At 38.1% G+C, this 14,042-nt stretch overlaps 1 protein-coding gene across 1 annotated transcript; it reads left to right on the top strand.

Annotated features, from left to right (window-relative positions):
• The first annotated feature begins 846 nt into the window (after positions 1 to 846).
• lamb3 (laminin subunit beta 3) lies at positions 847 to 13,422 on the top strand. Its single transcript, XM_059568879.1, has 21 exons — positions 847 to 1,017; positions 1,811 to 1,925; positions 2,992 to 3,065; positions 3,138 to 3,329; positions 4,511 to 4,574; positions 4,653 to 4,822; positions 4,904 to 5,024; positions 5,673 to 5,861; positions 5,956 to 6,111; positions 6,194 to 6,387; positions 6,473 to 6,569; positions 6,679 to 7,051; positions 8,745 to 8,905; positions 8,982 to 9,193; positions 9,273 to 9,476; positions 10,272 to 10,416; positions 10,539 to 10,746; positions 11,370 to 11,511; positions 11,593 to 11,769; positions 12,975 to 13,128; positions 13,212 to 13,422. The coding sequence occupies exons 1-21, from the start codon at positions 853 to 855 to the stop codon at positions 13,349 to 13,351; spliced, it is 3,453 nt and encodes a 1,150-aa protein (XP_059424862.1). The 5' UTR covers positions 847 to 852; the 3' UTR covers positions 13,352 to 13,422.
• Positions 13,423 to 14,042: the final 620 nt, after the last annotated feature.

Genomic DNA, 14,042 nt, shown 5'->3' with positions numbered 1-14,042 from the left:
GTTATTTCAGTACTTCAGCCTGAACCGAATGAAAATTTAAGATGAAACGATTAGCTTACATTATTTTATTTTACTTTAATTAGCATTTATTACTATTATTTTTTAAATCTGGATTTTAACTATAATAACCTTTATACGTGGATATGCATATGATGTTTGTATATATCTGTATGCTCTAGAAAACATTATCATTTAAACATTTTAACTTTCTTAGCCTTGATATATCACGTCTAAAAGCATTTCTAAAAAATTATGAATGTCTATACGTGTGTTCATGAATGGTTTATGTGACCCTGGAGCACAAAACAGGTCAGAAGTCTCAATTTTTAGAAATTGAGATATATTCATCATCTGAAATCTGAATAAATCATCTCTCCATTGATGTGTGGTTTGTTCGGAGGACAATATTTGTTTGAGATACAACTCTTAGAAAATCTGGAATCTGAGGGAGCAAAACAATCTAAATGTTGAGAAAATCTTTCATCGTTAAAGTTGTTCAAATGAAGTTCTCAGCAATGCATATTACTAATCAAAAATTAGGTTTTGACATATTTACGGTATGAAATTTACAAAATATCTTCCTGGAACATGATCTTTATTTAATATCCTATTTATTTGGCATAAAAGAAAAATCAATCATTTTGACCCATACAATGTTTTTTTGGCTATTGGTACAAATACACCCCAGAGACTTAAGTCAGGACTCCAGGGTCACATATGGGTTTATTGATGATAATATACATGTATGAACCATAGTAAAACGATGGTTTTGGTCTCGTATCGTATCAATATGATGGTTATTGTTGAAGTTGTTCTGTGTTGTTCTGTTCTGTGATATGATGTGTTGTTGTGATGTGTCCAGCTCTGTCTGCGGTGTGTCTGGGGCAGCAGGACTGCAGGCGTGGGGCGTGTTACCCTGCGATGGGTGACCTGCTCCTGGGTCGAGAGCAGAGCCTGCGCTCCTCCTCCACCTGTGGTCTGATGGGGTCTGAGGTGGTCTGTACTCCACACGGACAGGTGAGGCTCATCTAGATCTGAGAAACACACGCTGTTTCAGCTACAAGCCTGTCTGGGTGTGGTTCTGCACGCAAGCTAACGTATCAAACATGCACTCAGCGATTCTGTGCCAAAAGAGTTTGATATTTGAACGCAATGAAACAAACACGACACTATTTTGGAACCTCCTGTATGGGTCCAAATTTATTTAGCTTTATTTTATTTATTCAGAAGGCTTATAAAACTCGTCCAGGGTCACAAATATAGGGTATTGTTTGGCGCTAGAAAGCGTTCCTTTATTGTTAAGTGCCAAGAACCACACCCAGAAGAACATGAAATCTTTGTGATGGTTCATTTGAGTGTCTCTGACTCTTCTCCTAAAACACACTCAGAGGAGTCAGTGCTGAGATCTGATCAAATATCAAAATATCTTTCATAACACACACTCATTTCTGGCTTGTTAGCTTTGCTGGCAGACGTTTCTAAAGGCATGTTTATTCAGGTTTATCGCTGATGGTTTTCTTTAGGCTTGCACAATCGGTGCATAATGAAATTACATTTTCTCACTGACATGATCAACAAACCCAGATTCTGCAGGGGATGCTCGTCGACATGTTTGCAACATTTTCATAGTAACTGAACAACTTTCACTAATGTTTTTAAATGAATGATAGGACACAACATTTTTCTAACCTAAATTTGTTACTGGGCTCTCACTATAAAGTAACTACTGACTCATTGTGAGTGTTTAAGTAACAAAAACACTGATTGGTTGAGCTGGTTAAATGTCTAAATCACTCTCTCCATGTCTCAGTGGAAGATGAAGTGCTGTCCGTGCGACTCTCGTAACCCTGCGGCGTATAATGCGCACAGGATCCAGAACGTGATCTCCAGCGCCGGACCCAACCGATGGTGGCAGTCCAAGAAAGGTAAGGCTTCAAAACATGACGTTAAACACAAATTACCACAGTAGAGACATCTGTGTATTTGTCAGAATACACGGCATACACAATAAGCCAGTAGTAGTTCTGACAGTGTCGTGTAAACATGGATGAATTAGGCATGAAAACCGGAGGAACAGACAAACCGATTCAATTTAGTGAATCATTTACTCTGGATCCGCTCCAGGTGATTCAAACGCATGAATCAGTTAAACCACTGCGTCTCAAAATGATTCACTTCAAGTTTTGTTCAGATCAGGATTTCAGAGCGTGTATTGCGAGTCATTAGATTTAAATGGGAAGCGGATTCGTGAATCTATTTCTCAAATCATTATTCAGATCGGAAGTCCGGAACATAAATCGCGAATCAAAAATCATTTTATTTATATCGGAACTTCGCAACGGCTTCGCAAATCTTTTGAATCAGATCAGAACTACAGTAAGTGGGTGAATCTTTTCATTCAGATCGGGACTCTAGTTCACAATCGAATTATTATTATTTAGATTGGAACTTTTGAGGGTTCCGAATCATTTTAATTCAGATCGGAACTAATCAGTTTTGGTTCAGATCGGGACTAGTTCGCGCTCAAATCACTTGATTTAGATCGGACCTCCAGAGCTGGTTCGTGTATTTGATTCAGAACCGAACTAAGCTGTTTTGTGAATCTTTAGATTCTAAACAGGACTATAAAACTTCGCAAAACATTATAAACTCTAGAGTGCATATCGCAAATCATTTTATTAGGAACTTCTGAGTGGGTTCGCAAACAATTTTGTTCAGAATTAAGCGTATTCGTGAATGTTTTGATTCAGATTGGGACTCTAATATTTCGTGAATTATTATTCAGTTTGTAAACCTTCTCGAATCTTTTGATTCAGATCACGGTACCAAAATCTATTGTTTAGAACATATTCAGTGCACACTTTAAATGAACTTACATTAATTTAAACTTTAATTAAATACTTTACATTTATTCATATAAAAATAAATAACATATAAACCATTAAGGATTATGCGAAGCACTTTTACAGTATAATCATGTGTTTCTTCCAGATGTGAGTCCCGTGACGCTGCAGCTGGATTTAGATGGAATGTATCAGCTGGAGACCGTCTTACTCTCATTTAAGGTATCTGATATCTGTCTCGCTGTCTTTAATTTACGAAGCACTGTTTTGTAACGCCTCATCTGTCGCCTTTAGGGCCCAAGGCCTGATGCACTGATCATCGAGAGGACGAGGGATTTCGGTCGCTCTTGGCATCCCGTCCTGTACATGGCCACCAACTGCCCATCCACCTTTCCTCAGGTGAGCACTTCGTTCCCTCGCACCTTCGAAGAAACCTACTGCTACACGCTGCCATCCACCGCCGACGACCCCTACAGGGACCAGAAGGTAAGACAGTCCGCCTTTCACGTACGTTTTATAAAAGTTTTATAAATGTTAAGGCAAAATGTTCTTAAAAGTAAATTACGTTCTTACAACTGCATTAATATTTGATATACGTTATCATAACGTTAAGAGAAAATGTTATTAGAAAACATTCTCAAAATGTAGTTACAATGATATTTGAACTTAACGTTAAGAAAATGTTCATATATTTAAGTTATTTATAGAGGATGAATGCTCTCTTGACATTTTGTGAAAGCGTTCTTGTAACATTAAAAGTTAACATTCAACTAATGCATTTTGGTTGAAAAATAACGGTAGTAGAACATTGTAAAAAAAACTTTTATATAATCTTCGAATAACATTCTGATTATGACAAGACCTTTTAATGCTCTTAGAATATTTAAAAAAGTTCAAATAACACTATATTATGGGTGAAAATAAACATGTTTTGTAACATTTAAATAACATTTTATCGCAACAAGAAAACTGGAGATTTTAATGTCTGTAGGATATTGAAAATAAGTGTTCAAATAACGTTATATTGTGGGTGGAAATAAAGTTACTAGAATGTTGAAGGAAACATTGGAGGAACATTCGAATAAGGTTTTAAACATGACAAAAACGTTCTTGGAATATTAAAAAATAAACATTCAAACAAGGTTATATTATGAGTAAAAACATAATTAATAGGACATTGTAAAGAAGGTTTTAGGAACCTTTAAATAGCGTTCTAATTATGTCAGGAAAACGGACGTTTTTAATGTTTAAACAAATTAAATAAAAATAAACATTCGAATAATGTTATGTATTAAGTAAAAATAAAATTCGATTAATGTTTTTTTTTAAAAACAACAACGTTATTTTAACCTTTAAATAATGTTCAATTCATGACAAGAAAATTTAATAAATTTAATAAATTAATAAATTTTAATATATTAAAAATAAACGTTATTTGGTCAAATTAAGTTAGGAGAATGTTTTAAGAAACATTTTTGTACAACAACAAATCGTTTTAGAATGTTAAAGACATTCACATTTTTGGTTAAAAGGAATGTTAGTAGAACATTTGAATAACGTTATAATGATGAAAAGAAAGCTCGACATTTTAACGCTGGGGTTTTTAATCACCTAAATGTGTTCCTGGACGATCTTCGCGCATGCTGACATTTCTTTTCTCTTCTCAGATTAACTTTTATCCTCTGCGTCAGTTCGCAGACATCAATATGCCGAACGAACACAAAATCGAAGGTGAGTTATTTGGACTTTCTCAGATGATCGTAGTATTAAGGAAGTGTGTGGATGATTGACGGCTGCTCTGTCCCTCAGTGGCGTCTGGGTTCACGGGTCTGCGGGTCAATCTGACACAGCTGGGGTCAGTTCCCAGCATGCCCGGCCGCAGGCTGAGCCAGTATTACGCCCTGAGAGAGATGAGGGTGATCGGATCCTGCTTCTGCCATGGACACGCCAACCAGTGCAACAGCCTGCCCAACACACAGGTAACACACACACACACACTCACACACTAACACACACTTAACCCCACACACATGTCTCATATGTGTGTGTTTGTACTGCAGGTAGGCGGCGTGTGTGAGTGTCAGCACAACACGGCTGGGGTGAACTGTGAGAGATGTGATGACCTCCACAATGACCTTCCCTGGAGACCCGCCGAGAACACAAACACACACACCTGCAAACGTACGGCTGCTCTCACACACACGATTTAATGGCTATTAACAAAATTAATTATAACTTTACTATTACTGGCTATCTGGTATATACTGCCTACTATGTGTACTGTATGTTACACTTCAGAGGTCAGTATACTGCATGAACTCATTGATAGTAATCACCACAACAATAAATATTTTAGTGTTTTTTTATTATTTTTATTGGAATGGCAGTAAATAAGTATAAAAAGATAGAATTTAATATTAAAATAATCAATCAAAATAATAAAAAAATTATAAATTAAAAACTACTTAAGTATATATATATAAATAATATAATTACATGAATATAAATTGAATTAATACACATATCTATTAAATAAACTATGACAAAAATAAAATAAAATGGCACATAAATGTTTAGCAAAAAGTGAGTGATTATTAAATTAAATTAATACATTATGCATTTGATTGGCATTAAATTAATATTATATTACATTTTATTAACAACTATAATATAAAAAATACATATTTATTAAAATAAAATTATTAAATCTAAAATAGAACAAACATTAATTAGAATTAAAAACATTAATAAATCTACAGTACATAAATATGAAATTAAATCAACAAACATAAACCGTTATTCCACATTGTGTGTTGGCGCCCCCTGCAGGCTGTGAGTGTAATAATCACGCGGATCGCTGTCACTTTGACGTGGATCGCTACGAGGCGACAGGCCGCAGGAGCGGAGGAGTGTGTGACAACTGCAATCATCACACCACCGGACCCAACTGTGAGCGCTGCGCTAACAACTACTACAGGAACCCTCTGAGCGACATCAGGAGCCCCGACACCTGCCTGCGTGAGTGACACACACACACACACACACACACACACACACACACACACTCACACACACTGTAAGGATGATGCTGATGAAGGTGTGTGTCCCGCAGGCTGTCTGTGTAACGCGGCCGGCTCTGTGAACAGTGGTCAGTGTGACGCTCAAACAGGAGAGTGTGCGTGTAAAGCAAACGTTGAAGGCGATCGCTGTGACCGGTGCAAAGCTGGACACTACAACCTCAACGCCAACAATCCTCTGGGCTGCTCCAGTGAGTCACTCATACATATTACATGCTGAAGTAAAAGATGAAGTGAATGTATTTAAGCGATGTTTTTCGTGTATGTGTGTAGAGTGCTCCTGTAGTCCAGACGGCTCTGTCAGCGGTGAGTGTGATCAGCTGACGGGTCAGTGCAAGTGTCGCCCTCATGTGGAGGGTTTGTCATGTGACCGCTGTGCTGCGGGTTACTGGAACCCATCGTCGCCCAGCGGCTGCCAGCCATGTAACTGTGACCCCATCAATGCCCGCGGCGCCTCCTGTGACCAGGTACATGCCATCACACACATGATCCCATGAGCACACACACATCACATGATCACATGATGCTGATGATGTGTTTCCTGTGTTTCAGCGCACGGGTCAGTGTCTGTGTCGCCCGGGCATCGGGGGCCGGACCTGCAGCGGTTGCCCTCAAAACACGTACGGAGATCCTCTGATTGGCTGCAGACGTGAGTGTTTCCTGTCCACATGAGCAAATTACAACTAAATAAATACTCTACAATTAATAATAAAAGGATTATACAGGACGCTGATTGGTTTCTTGTTCTTTCCTCTCAGCGTGTGAGTGCAACCCGTCAGGAACGGAGTCGGGCGGCTGTGACAAACGCACAGGCGCGTGTCTCTGTAAACCGGGTGTAACTGGCGCCCGCTGCGACTCCTGCAGCCCTGGCCACTGCGCCAGTTTCCCAGAATGCCCAGCATGTCCGTCCTGCTTCTTCAGCATGAACGGGCATCTGCAGCAGCTCACAGTGACGCTGGAGCGACTCTCGAACCAGCTGATCTCGTCCGGCGGCAGACCCACCTCCAGCGATGCCACCCGCAGGATCCAGACGCTGATGGACACCCTGAGACACCTGCAGGACACCGTGAGTGTCCCGCCACAGTCCAGCCGCGCACTGAACGACGCCCTACAGAGACTCAACCAGATCAGGTACAGCATCAACACCAGACCGACCCGCTGCTCACTGACCCTCTGTCAAACTCATGAGAACTACACAGATCACACTGAAGAAGATTCTCAAATATGAAGAAGTCTGAATAAGAGACCAAATAATATACAATAGGCTTACTTAAAATGTATGTCTGTGTATATATATAAATATTAAATTAATAATAAATTAATAAATATGACATTGGCAATAATATTTTTTTTTATTGTAAATATGAAATCTAAATGTTGTAAGTAAATATTACATTAAATCAATCAAATGCCAAATTAAATGTAAGTATTATAAGAAATTATAATAAGTACCGTAAAACTTCAAATAATAGCCCGGGCTTCTATGTACCCAAATCGCCGAACTGCACCGGCTTGTATTTGAGACAGGCGTCTATAAGAGACAGGCCTTTAATTTAGTGTTGAGATGTTCAAGCATGACAGTAGGAGGTTACAACATTATATTACGTTTTATTTAGAATTAATTTGGAATGTGTTTAACAAATAATTTAATGTAAGAAATGTCTTTGGCTATTGGCAGCATAAAAAAAAACAAAAAAAAAACATAAAAAACGAAACGATGTCACCGCAATGGGCAGAACAATACAAGTTACCCCTAAACGAATGTGTTTAACAAATAATTTAGTGAAAGAAATGTCTAAGATTATTGGCAGCATAAAAAACGAAACGATGTGACAGCAATGGGCAGAACAATAGAAGTTACCGCTAAAATCCATCGAGCATATGAACTTGTTTCCCGAAACATATCAACAAGAAAGAATGAAGGCTACCCTGTAAAACAACTGCAATCATGTGAAAGAAAATTACTCTATTCATCACTATCATCATCCCCGCGATCCTCAATTACAAGTTCATTGGCGAATTCCTCCTCCACGTCGCTCTCCTCCACTTCTCTCTCTCCAGCCTCCGCTAACTCTGCCTGCCTTGCTTGCACTAACAGCTCTCGCCCAGATGCGCACGGCTCTCCCTCTTTGAAACAATGGATAAGGTGATCCTCACTTCCATCAGAAGCTACTGTCAGGCCACATACCTAAGGATAACATCCCGAAGTCAATGAAATATATTATCTCCTCTTTCTCCCTCGCACACACACAAGCGCACGCGCGCGCAAGCATACCTTAAAGGAATTTTTCAGCCGCTCCGTATCCAGCTTTTCCCACGCTTGAAACAGACCAGGCCTCTATTTGAGATTGGCCTTTATTTACCCAAACCTGTCGTCACACCAGGCGTTTAAAAGAGACAGGCGTCTATTTGGGACTCGGCTATTATTTGAAGTTTTACGGTAATTATGAGACAAAGTCTCAGTAAAGTGTTATATAAATTCCAAAATTCTGAAAAAGTCAACATTTTGAGAAATAAAACTGCAGTTGGCAAATATAAAGCCAATTATCGGTGCCGATATTAAGCATTTTTGTGGTTATCGGGATTGGTAATTTTCAAAAACGATTTGCCGATAAAGTAATTGAAATGTTTTTATTGAATTTTTTCAATAAAAGCCCTTGATATTCTTAGTTTTGACATTAGTTTTCATTTATATATATATATATATATATATATATATATATATATATATATATATATATATATATATAAAAAACAGTATATATAAAAAAGGTGAAAATTATGAAGTTCAAAGATGCAAATGTTTGTTTAAACACTCTTGCAGGTCTCAGCTGAAGGGTTTGACTGAGGATCTGCCATCGCAGCCGAGGGACGGTGATATTGATCGCAGTCTGGACGACCTGCAGACGCTTCTGTCGTCTCTGCGTCTGGAATATTTCACCAAGAGAGATGCTTTCACTAATGGCGCTGGATCCAACAATGCCAGTGCGTGTGCAGCGCTCATCTTTATTAGTATCAGATTCCCCAGAATGACGTCTAATGAAAAACCTCTCATTCTCAGGCACCTTCTACGCCATCCAGAAGTCATACGAAAAGTCAACGGACGCCGTCAAACGAGCCAATACTACTAAAGACACACTGAAGAAGTCAGAGGGCCTGCGAGAAAATGCCTTGAGTGACCTGAGAGATGTCCAGCCCGGAAACACTAAAGACCTGGATAAACTCAAGAAGGATCTGGCAACCCGGTCGAATCTGACGCCCACCGCAAACAAGGTGAGAGAGATTACACGTGATTGGCTGAGCAGAAGTGTTGGTTTTCCACCAGATTAGTTATTAAGGTTGTGTGTGTTAGGTGTGTGGCGGTGACCGCGTGGATTCCTGCACTCCGGAGCGCTGCACTGGAGATCTGTGTCCTCCTGAAGGAGCGCCCCCTTGTGGAGCGGAGGAGACCTGCACAGGAGCGCTGCCCAACGCCAACAAAGCCTTCCAGGACGCCGACGAGGTGAAGGCCAAACTACAGGATCTGAACAACAAGATCACGCAAGCAGCCGCACAGGTATGACTACATATGTTCACAATAATTACATTAAAAATAAGAAAATTATAATAATATATAGAAGCAAAATTAATTATATTAAAAGTCAAAGTTATGAGAAATAAAAAAAGTAATAAATAATAATGAATCAAATGTGACATAAATAAATAGAAAACTTTTTTTTCAATGCAAGAATTATGAAATAAAATTGCAATTTGGAAATTATGAAAATAATATCAAAATAAAGCTTTTTAATATATAATATTTTTTAATATATATATATATGTATATATAAATTAATTAATAAAAAATCTAAAAGCCAAAATTATAAAAAAGTAAAAATAATAAAATAAGTGAACTCAATTAAATGACTTTTACGTAACACCAATACTTGAATGAATATTAACTTATGGACATTATTACATATAAATATCAGAAATATAAAAAGAAAATATTATATGAATGAAAATACATTTCAAAAACATAAATTATTAAAAAAACATGTAAAATGGCACATATAAATATTAAATGAATAAAAAATAAGCAAAACATGAAAATATAAAATTGCCAATAATTAAATATTGTATTTTAAATATTACATATCAATTTAATAACATTATACATATAATCAAGAATATAATAATATTTATAATAATTTAAAAAGGCAAAATTATGAAAAGGTCACAATTATGGAAAATAAAATTTAAAAAAAGTGAAATATAAGGCTGGTACGAGCACACAGAACTTACTAGTAAGACCAATTAGATTTGTCTATTTATATTTTACAATGACTTTAACACACCTTCTGAAACACAGATACAGGAAGCTGATGATTCGGCCAGGAGGGTGAGACTGTCCACAGATGAGCTGGCCAATCAGATCAAGCAGGTGCAAGCCGACGTGGATGAAGACCTGAAGGACACCAAAGACTTCATAAACAACCTCAAGGACTTCCTGTCAGGTGGGTTTTTACTTTACTTTGCCATACTGCACACTGCCAAGTATGTACTATGAATGTTTTAGTCTCTTTGAAGCGGTTCGGCAGTCGTTCACACTGGAGTCGGCTGTTGTTTTGTGTATCAGAGCCTCATTCAGACCCAGATGAGGTGCAGCGGGTGTGCGAGGCCATTCTGGATGCTCAGGTTCCTCTGAGCATGGAGAAGCTGAAGCAGAAGCTGAGGGAGCTGCAGGATCTGGCGTCTTCACTGCCAGACAGCAGCAAAGTCCTGGAGAACAGCAGAGAGCAGCTGGAGAACGCCAGACAGCTTCTGGAGGAGGCTAACAACACACGGTACACAGGACACACTAACAACACGCTAACAACACATGCTAATGGCACGTTTACAACACACGGTACACATCACGCTAACAACACATGCTAATGTCACGCTACCAACACACGGTACACAGCACATGCTAACAACATGCTAACAACACATGCTAATGACACGCTAACAACACACGGTACACATCATGCTAACAACACATGCTAAGGATACACTAACAGCACACAGTACCCAACACATGCTAACAATGCGTTATACAGCACATGCTAATAACACAAGGTAAACAATATGCTAACAACATACCAACAACACATGGTAATGACATGCTAACAACACACGGTACACAATACACACTAATGACACGTGCTAACAATAAATGCCAATAACATGGTACCAAACACAAGATAAAATGCTAACACATGGTACACATCACATGCCAACAACACTCGCTAACGACACACGCTATCAACACACAGTTTCATAAGACAAGCTAACAATACATGGTACACATCACTAAGGACTACTAAGGACACATGGTGCACAGCACACACATTAACAAATCATTATAATATTTTGTCTGGTGTTCATTTAGTATCTATCTAACATTCCCGATTGTTGTTGTCTGCAGTGACGCTGCGTTCGGTATCCAGCAGGACGCTGAGAGCATCCTGAAGATGATGGATGACAACGAGGAAATTTTCGATGAGCTGAAAGACAAGATCCTTCAGAGCGTCGACATCGCAAATAACGTCAAGAATGACGTCAAACAGGTCAGTCTGAGATCTGCGCGAAATCCAACTGAAACAATGTCCAGATTCAGGCTAACGTGACTGATGGCCTTTGTGTCTCAGATAGAGGACGCGCTGCTGCCCGCTGAGCAGGGGATTGTGGGAGTCACAGGGCTGCTGGATGAGATGCGCCCCCTTCTGGACGACCTGAAGAAAGACGTGACGACGGGAACGACGCATGCGAACGAAGCTCAAAATCAGGCCGATTCAGCTCAGGACGAAGCCGAACAAGCGGCAGAGGTGTGGAAACACACACAAAACTCATGTTATAGTTAGAGCTGTTGATTTAACATTATAATTGGGTGTGATTTTGTTTTTGGAGAATATACTGTGTTTAAATGAACAATATTTAGTAACTTTCTTATTTTTATATCATATGATGTAGTTTAGTAATATCACGCAGCATATGTGAGATTTATTTATACATCAGTTCAATAAACAGGAAGTTTATATTATGTTATCCTACGGGACGGGTGTTGAATGCATGAATCTGATTGGTTGACGGACATTCTAAGGTACGCACTTATTTCCAGCGAAACGCACGGTGAACGTAGTTCCAGGCAGCTTTGGACCGTGTTACATTTCCATATCACTTCGAAAAATTATTTCGGTTATTTCGATAAGTTACAACTTATCGAAATATTTACAATCGATACAACAGCACAATAACCAAAACCCACAAGAAACACTGGCCACACAAATAAATATAGTAAGCAATATGATTAAAACGACAGATCGTTTCCATGTTTTGCCAGTTAATTACGTTTTATTATGTAGGTAAACCACATAGTCTAAAGAATCAGACATTTGAATGAGTCAGTTTCAAATTAACAGTATAATAAAATTTTAATATTCATTTTTTTTTCAATATATAAATGTATAGAATATTAAATTCAATTAATGATTTGTAATGTATCACTGCACATATATACATTCATAAATTGTAATGCGTTAAAATATAATTTATTGGTTTGTAATTTTAGTAATTTATAAATGCATACAAATAAGAAATACTAATTGTAATATTTGGTTATATTTATATATATTAAAATGAATCAATAGAGTTAATGATTCAGTGACTCGTTCGTTAAGAAACTCACTTGCTTCATTTCCGAATGAATCAGCCGTTTAAACAAATTGGTTGAATGAATGATTCAGTGACTCACTCTGGAAGACAGTGACTTGCTGCCACCTACTGACACTTAGTTGCAGATTTAGAGTATCATCTCATTTTTGTATATTAATTAGTATCATGTTTTATGCAATTCTAAAGCTTGTTTTAATGACTTCATTGCTTTTATATAAAAACAATAATGAACTTAAGTGATCTTTTGTGGATAATTTCTGTGACGTGCAATTAATTATTAATTGATCGACATCTCATGTAATTAGTTAGAATAACATGTTGAATGAGCTGACAGTGAGTAACCCCTCATGTGTTTCAGGAGCTGGAAGCACTGAAGGAGCAGTTTGAGCGATTGAAGCGTGCGGCGGCGGAGAACACTGATGCGGGTGAAGACTCCGCCCGCTTACAGGAGCTGCAGGAGGAGGCGGAGTCTGTGATGACGGACACCAGTGACATCATGCAGGCTCTGAAAGGTACCGCCCACTACACACACATCCCATCATGCTCGGCGCACACATCCCCATGCTAACCGTCGCTGTTGTGGTTGTGTTCTCAGATAAGGAGGCTTCTGTTCGTCAGGGAGCGGCGGAGCTGCAGCAGAACGCAGCACGACTGACCGGACTGGACGATCAGGTGAAGAAACTCAGAGACGACATCCGCTTTAAAGTCACCAGTCTGAGCATATGCCAGGGCTGAGGAGCACAACAAACACCAGAAACAACACTACTAATCAAGCAACTAATAAAGTGTCTGAATGATTGCATGAAGATTCTTGTGTGTTCATATTTACAGTGGAATACTAGCATACTACACAGTGTGCACTATAGACCGCTTATGAAGCATGCAGTGTACATCAGAATAAAATAAAATAAAACAAAACCGTAAAAAAAGGGTTTCATTAATAAAAAACTAAAGCAAAAAAAATAAGAACTTTAATAAAAATTGCAAAAGAACAAAACGAAGTTACTAAAATGTTAAAGTTACAATGAATAATGAAAAATATATCAATAATTTTAAATATTATTAAAGGTCACTCCGTCTGATCTGAAAAAAAAAAATTGACATGGAGATTCGGTGAACATTGACTCATTGAATTAGTAATGAATCAAATTACTGAATCAGTCGTGAATCAACTGGTTGAATCAAATATAGAATTGAGTGAGTCGATTCACTGAATAAAGTGAACCGATTTGTTGAACTAATTCGCTGATTCGATTGAATCGATTCATTGAATCAGTCAGATCTGTTCACTAAAAGTGTATAAAATAAAGCTGAATAGAAAATAAAAACACATAACAAAATTATTAAACTTCACCTAAGATTTTAATCTAAGTTTGTGTAAATATTACCAGAGTTATGCACTTTTATACAAGTTTAATAGGTATTT

The sequence above is a fragment of the Carassius carassius genome, chromosome 16 (assembly GCF_963082965.1).
Source record: "Carassius carassius chromosome 16, fCarCar2.1, whole genome shotgun sequence".
Classification (NCBI taxonomy): Eukaryota; Metazoa; Chordata; class Actinopteri; order Cypriniformes; family Cyprinidae; genus Carassius; species Carassius carassius.
The sequence above is the reverse complement of the archived record's forward strand: the minus strand, read 5'-3'. Positions and strand labels throughout refer to the sequence as shown.

Bases quoted from the DNA above. Each gene is read 5' to 3' on its own strand.
- lamb3 (XM_059568879.1), top strand. From the start codon at position 853: ATGTGTCCAGCTCTGTCTGCGGTGTGTCTGGGGCAGCAGGACTGCAGG. The intron at 6,388-6,472 runs GTACATGCCATC...CCTGTGTTTCAG, and splicing joins GCGGCGCCTCCTGTGACCAG to CGCACGGGTCAGTGTCTGTG. The intron at 7,052-8,744 runs GTACAGCATCAA...ACACTCTTGCAG, and splicing joins CAGAGACTCAACCAGATCAG to GTCTCAGCTGAAGGGTTTGA.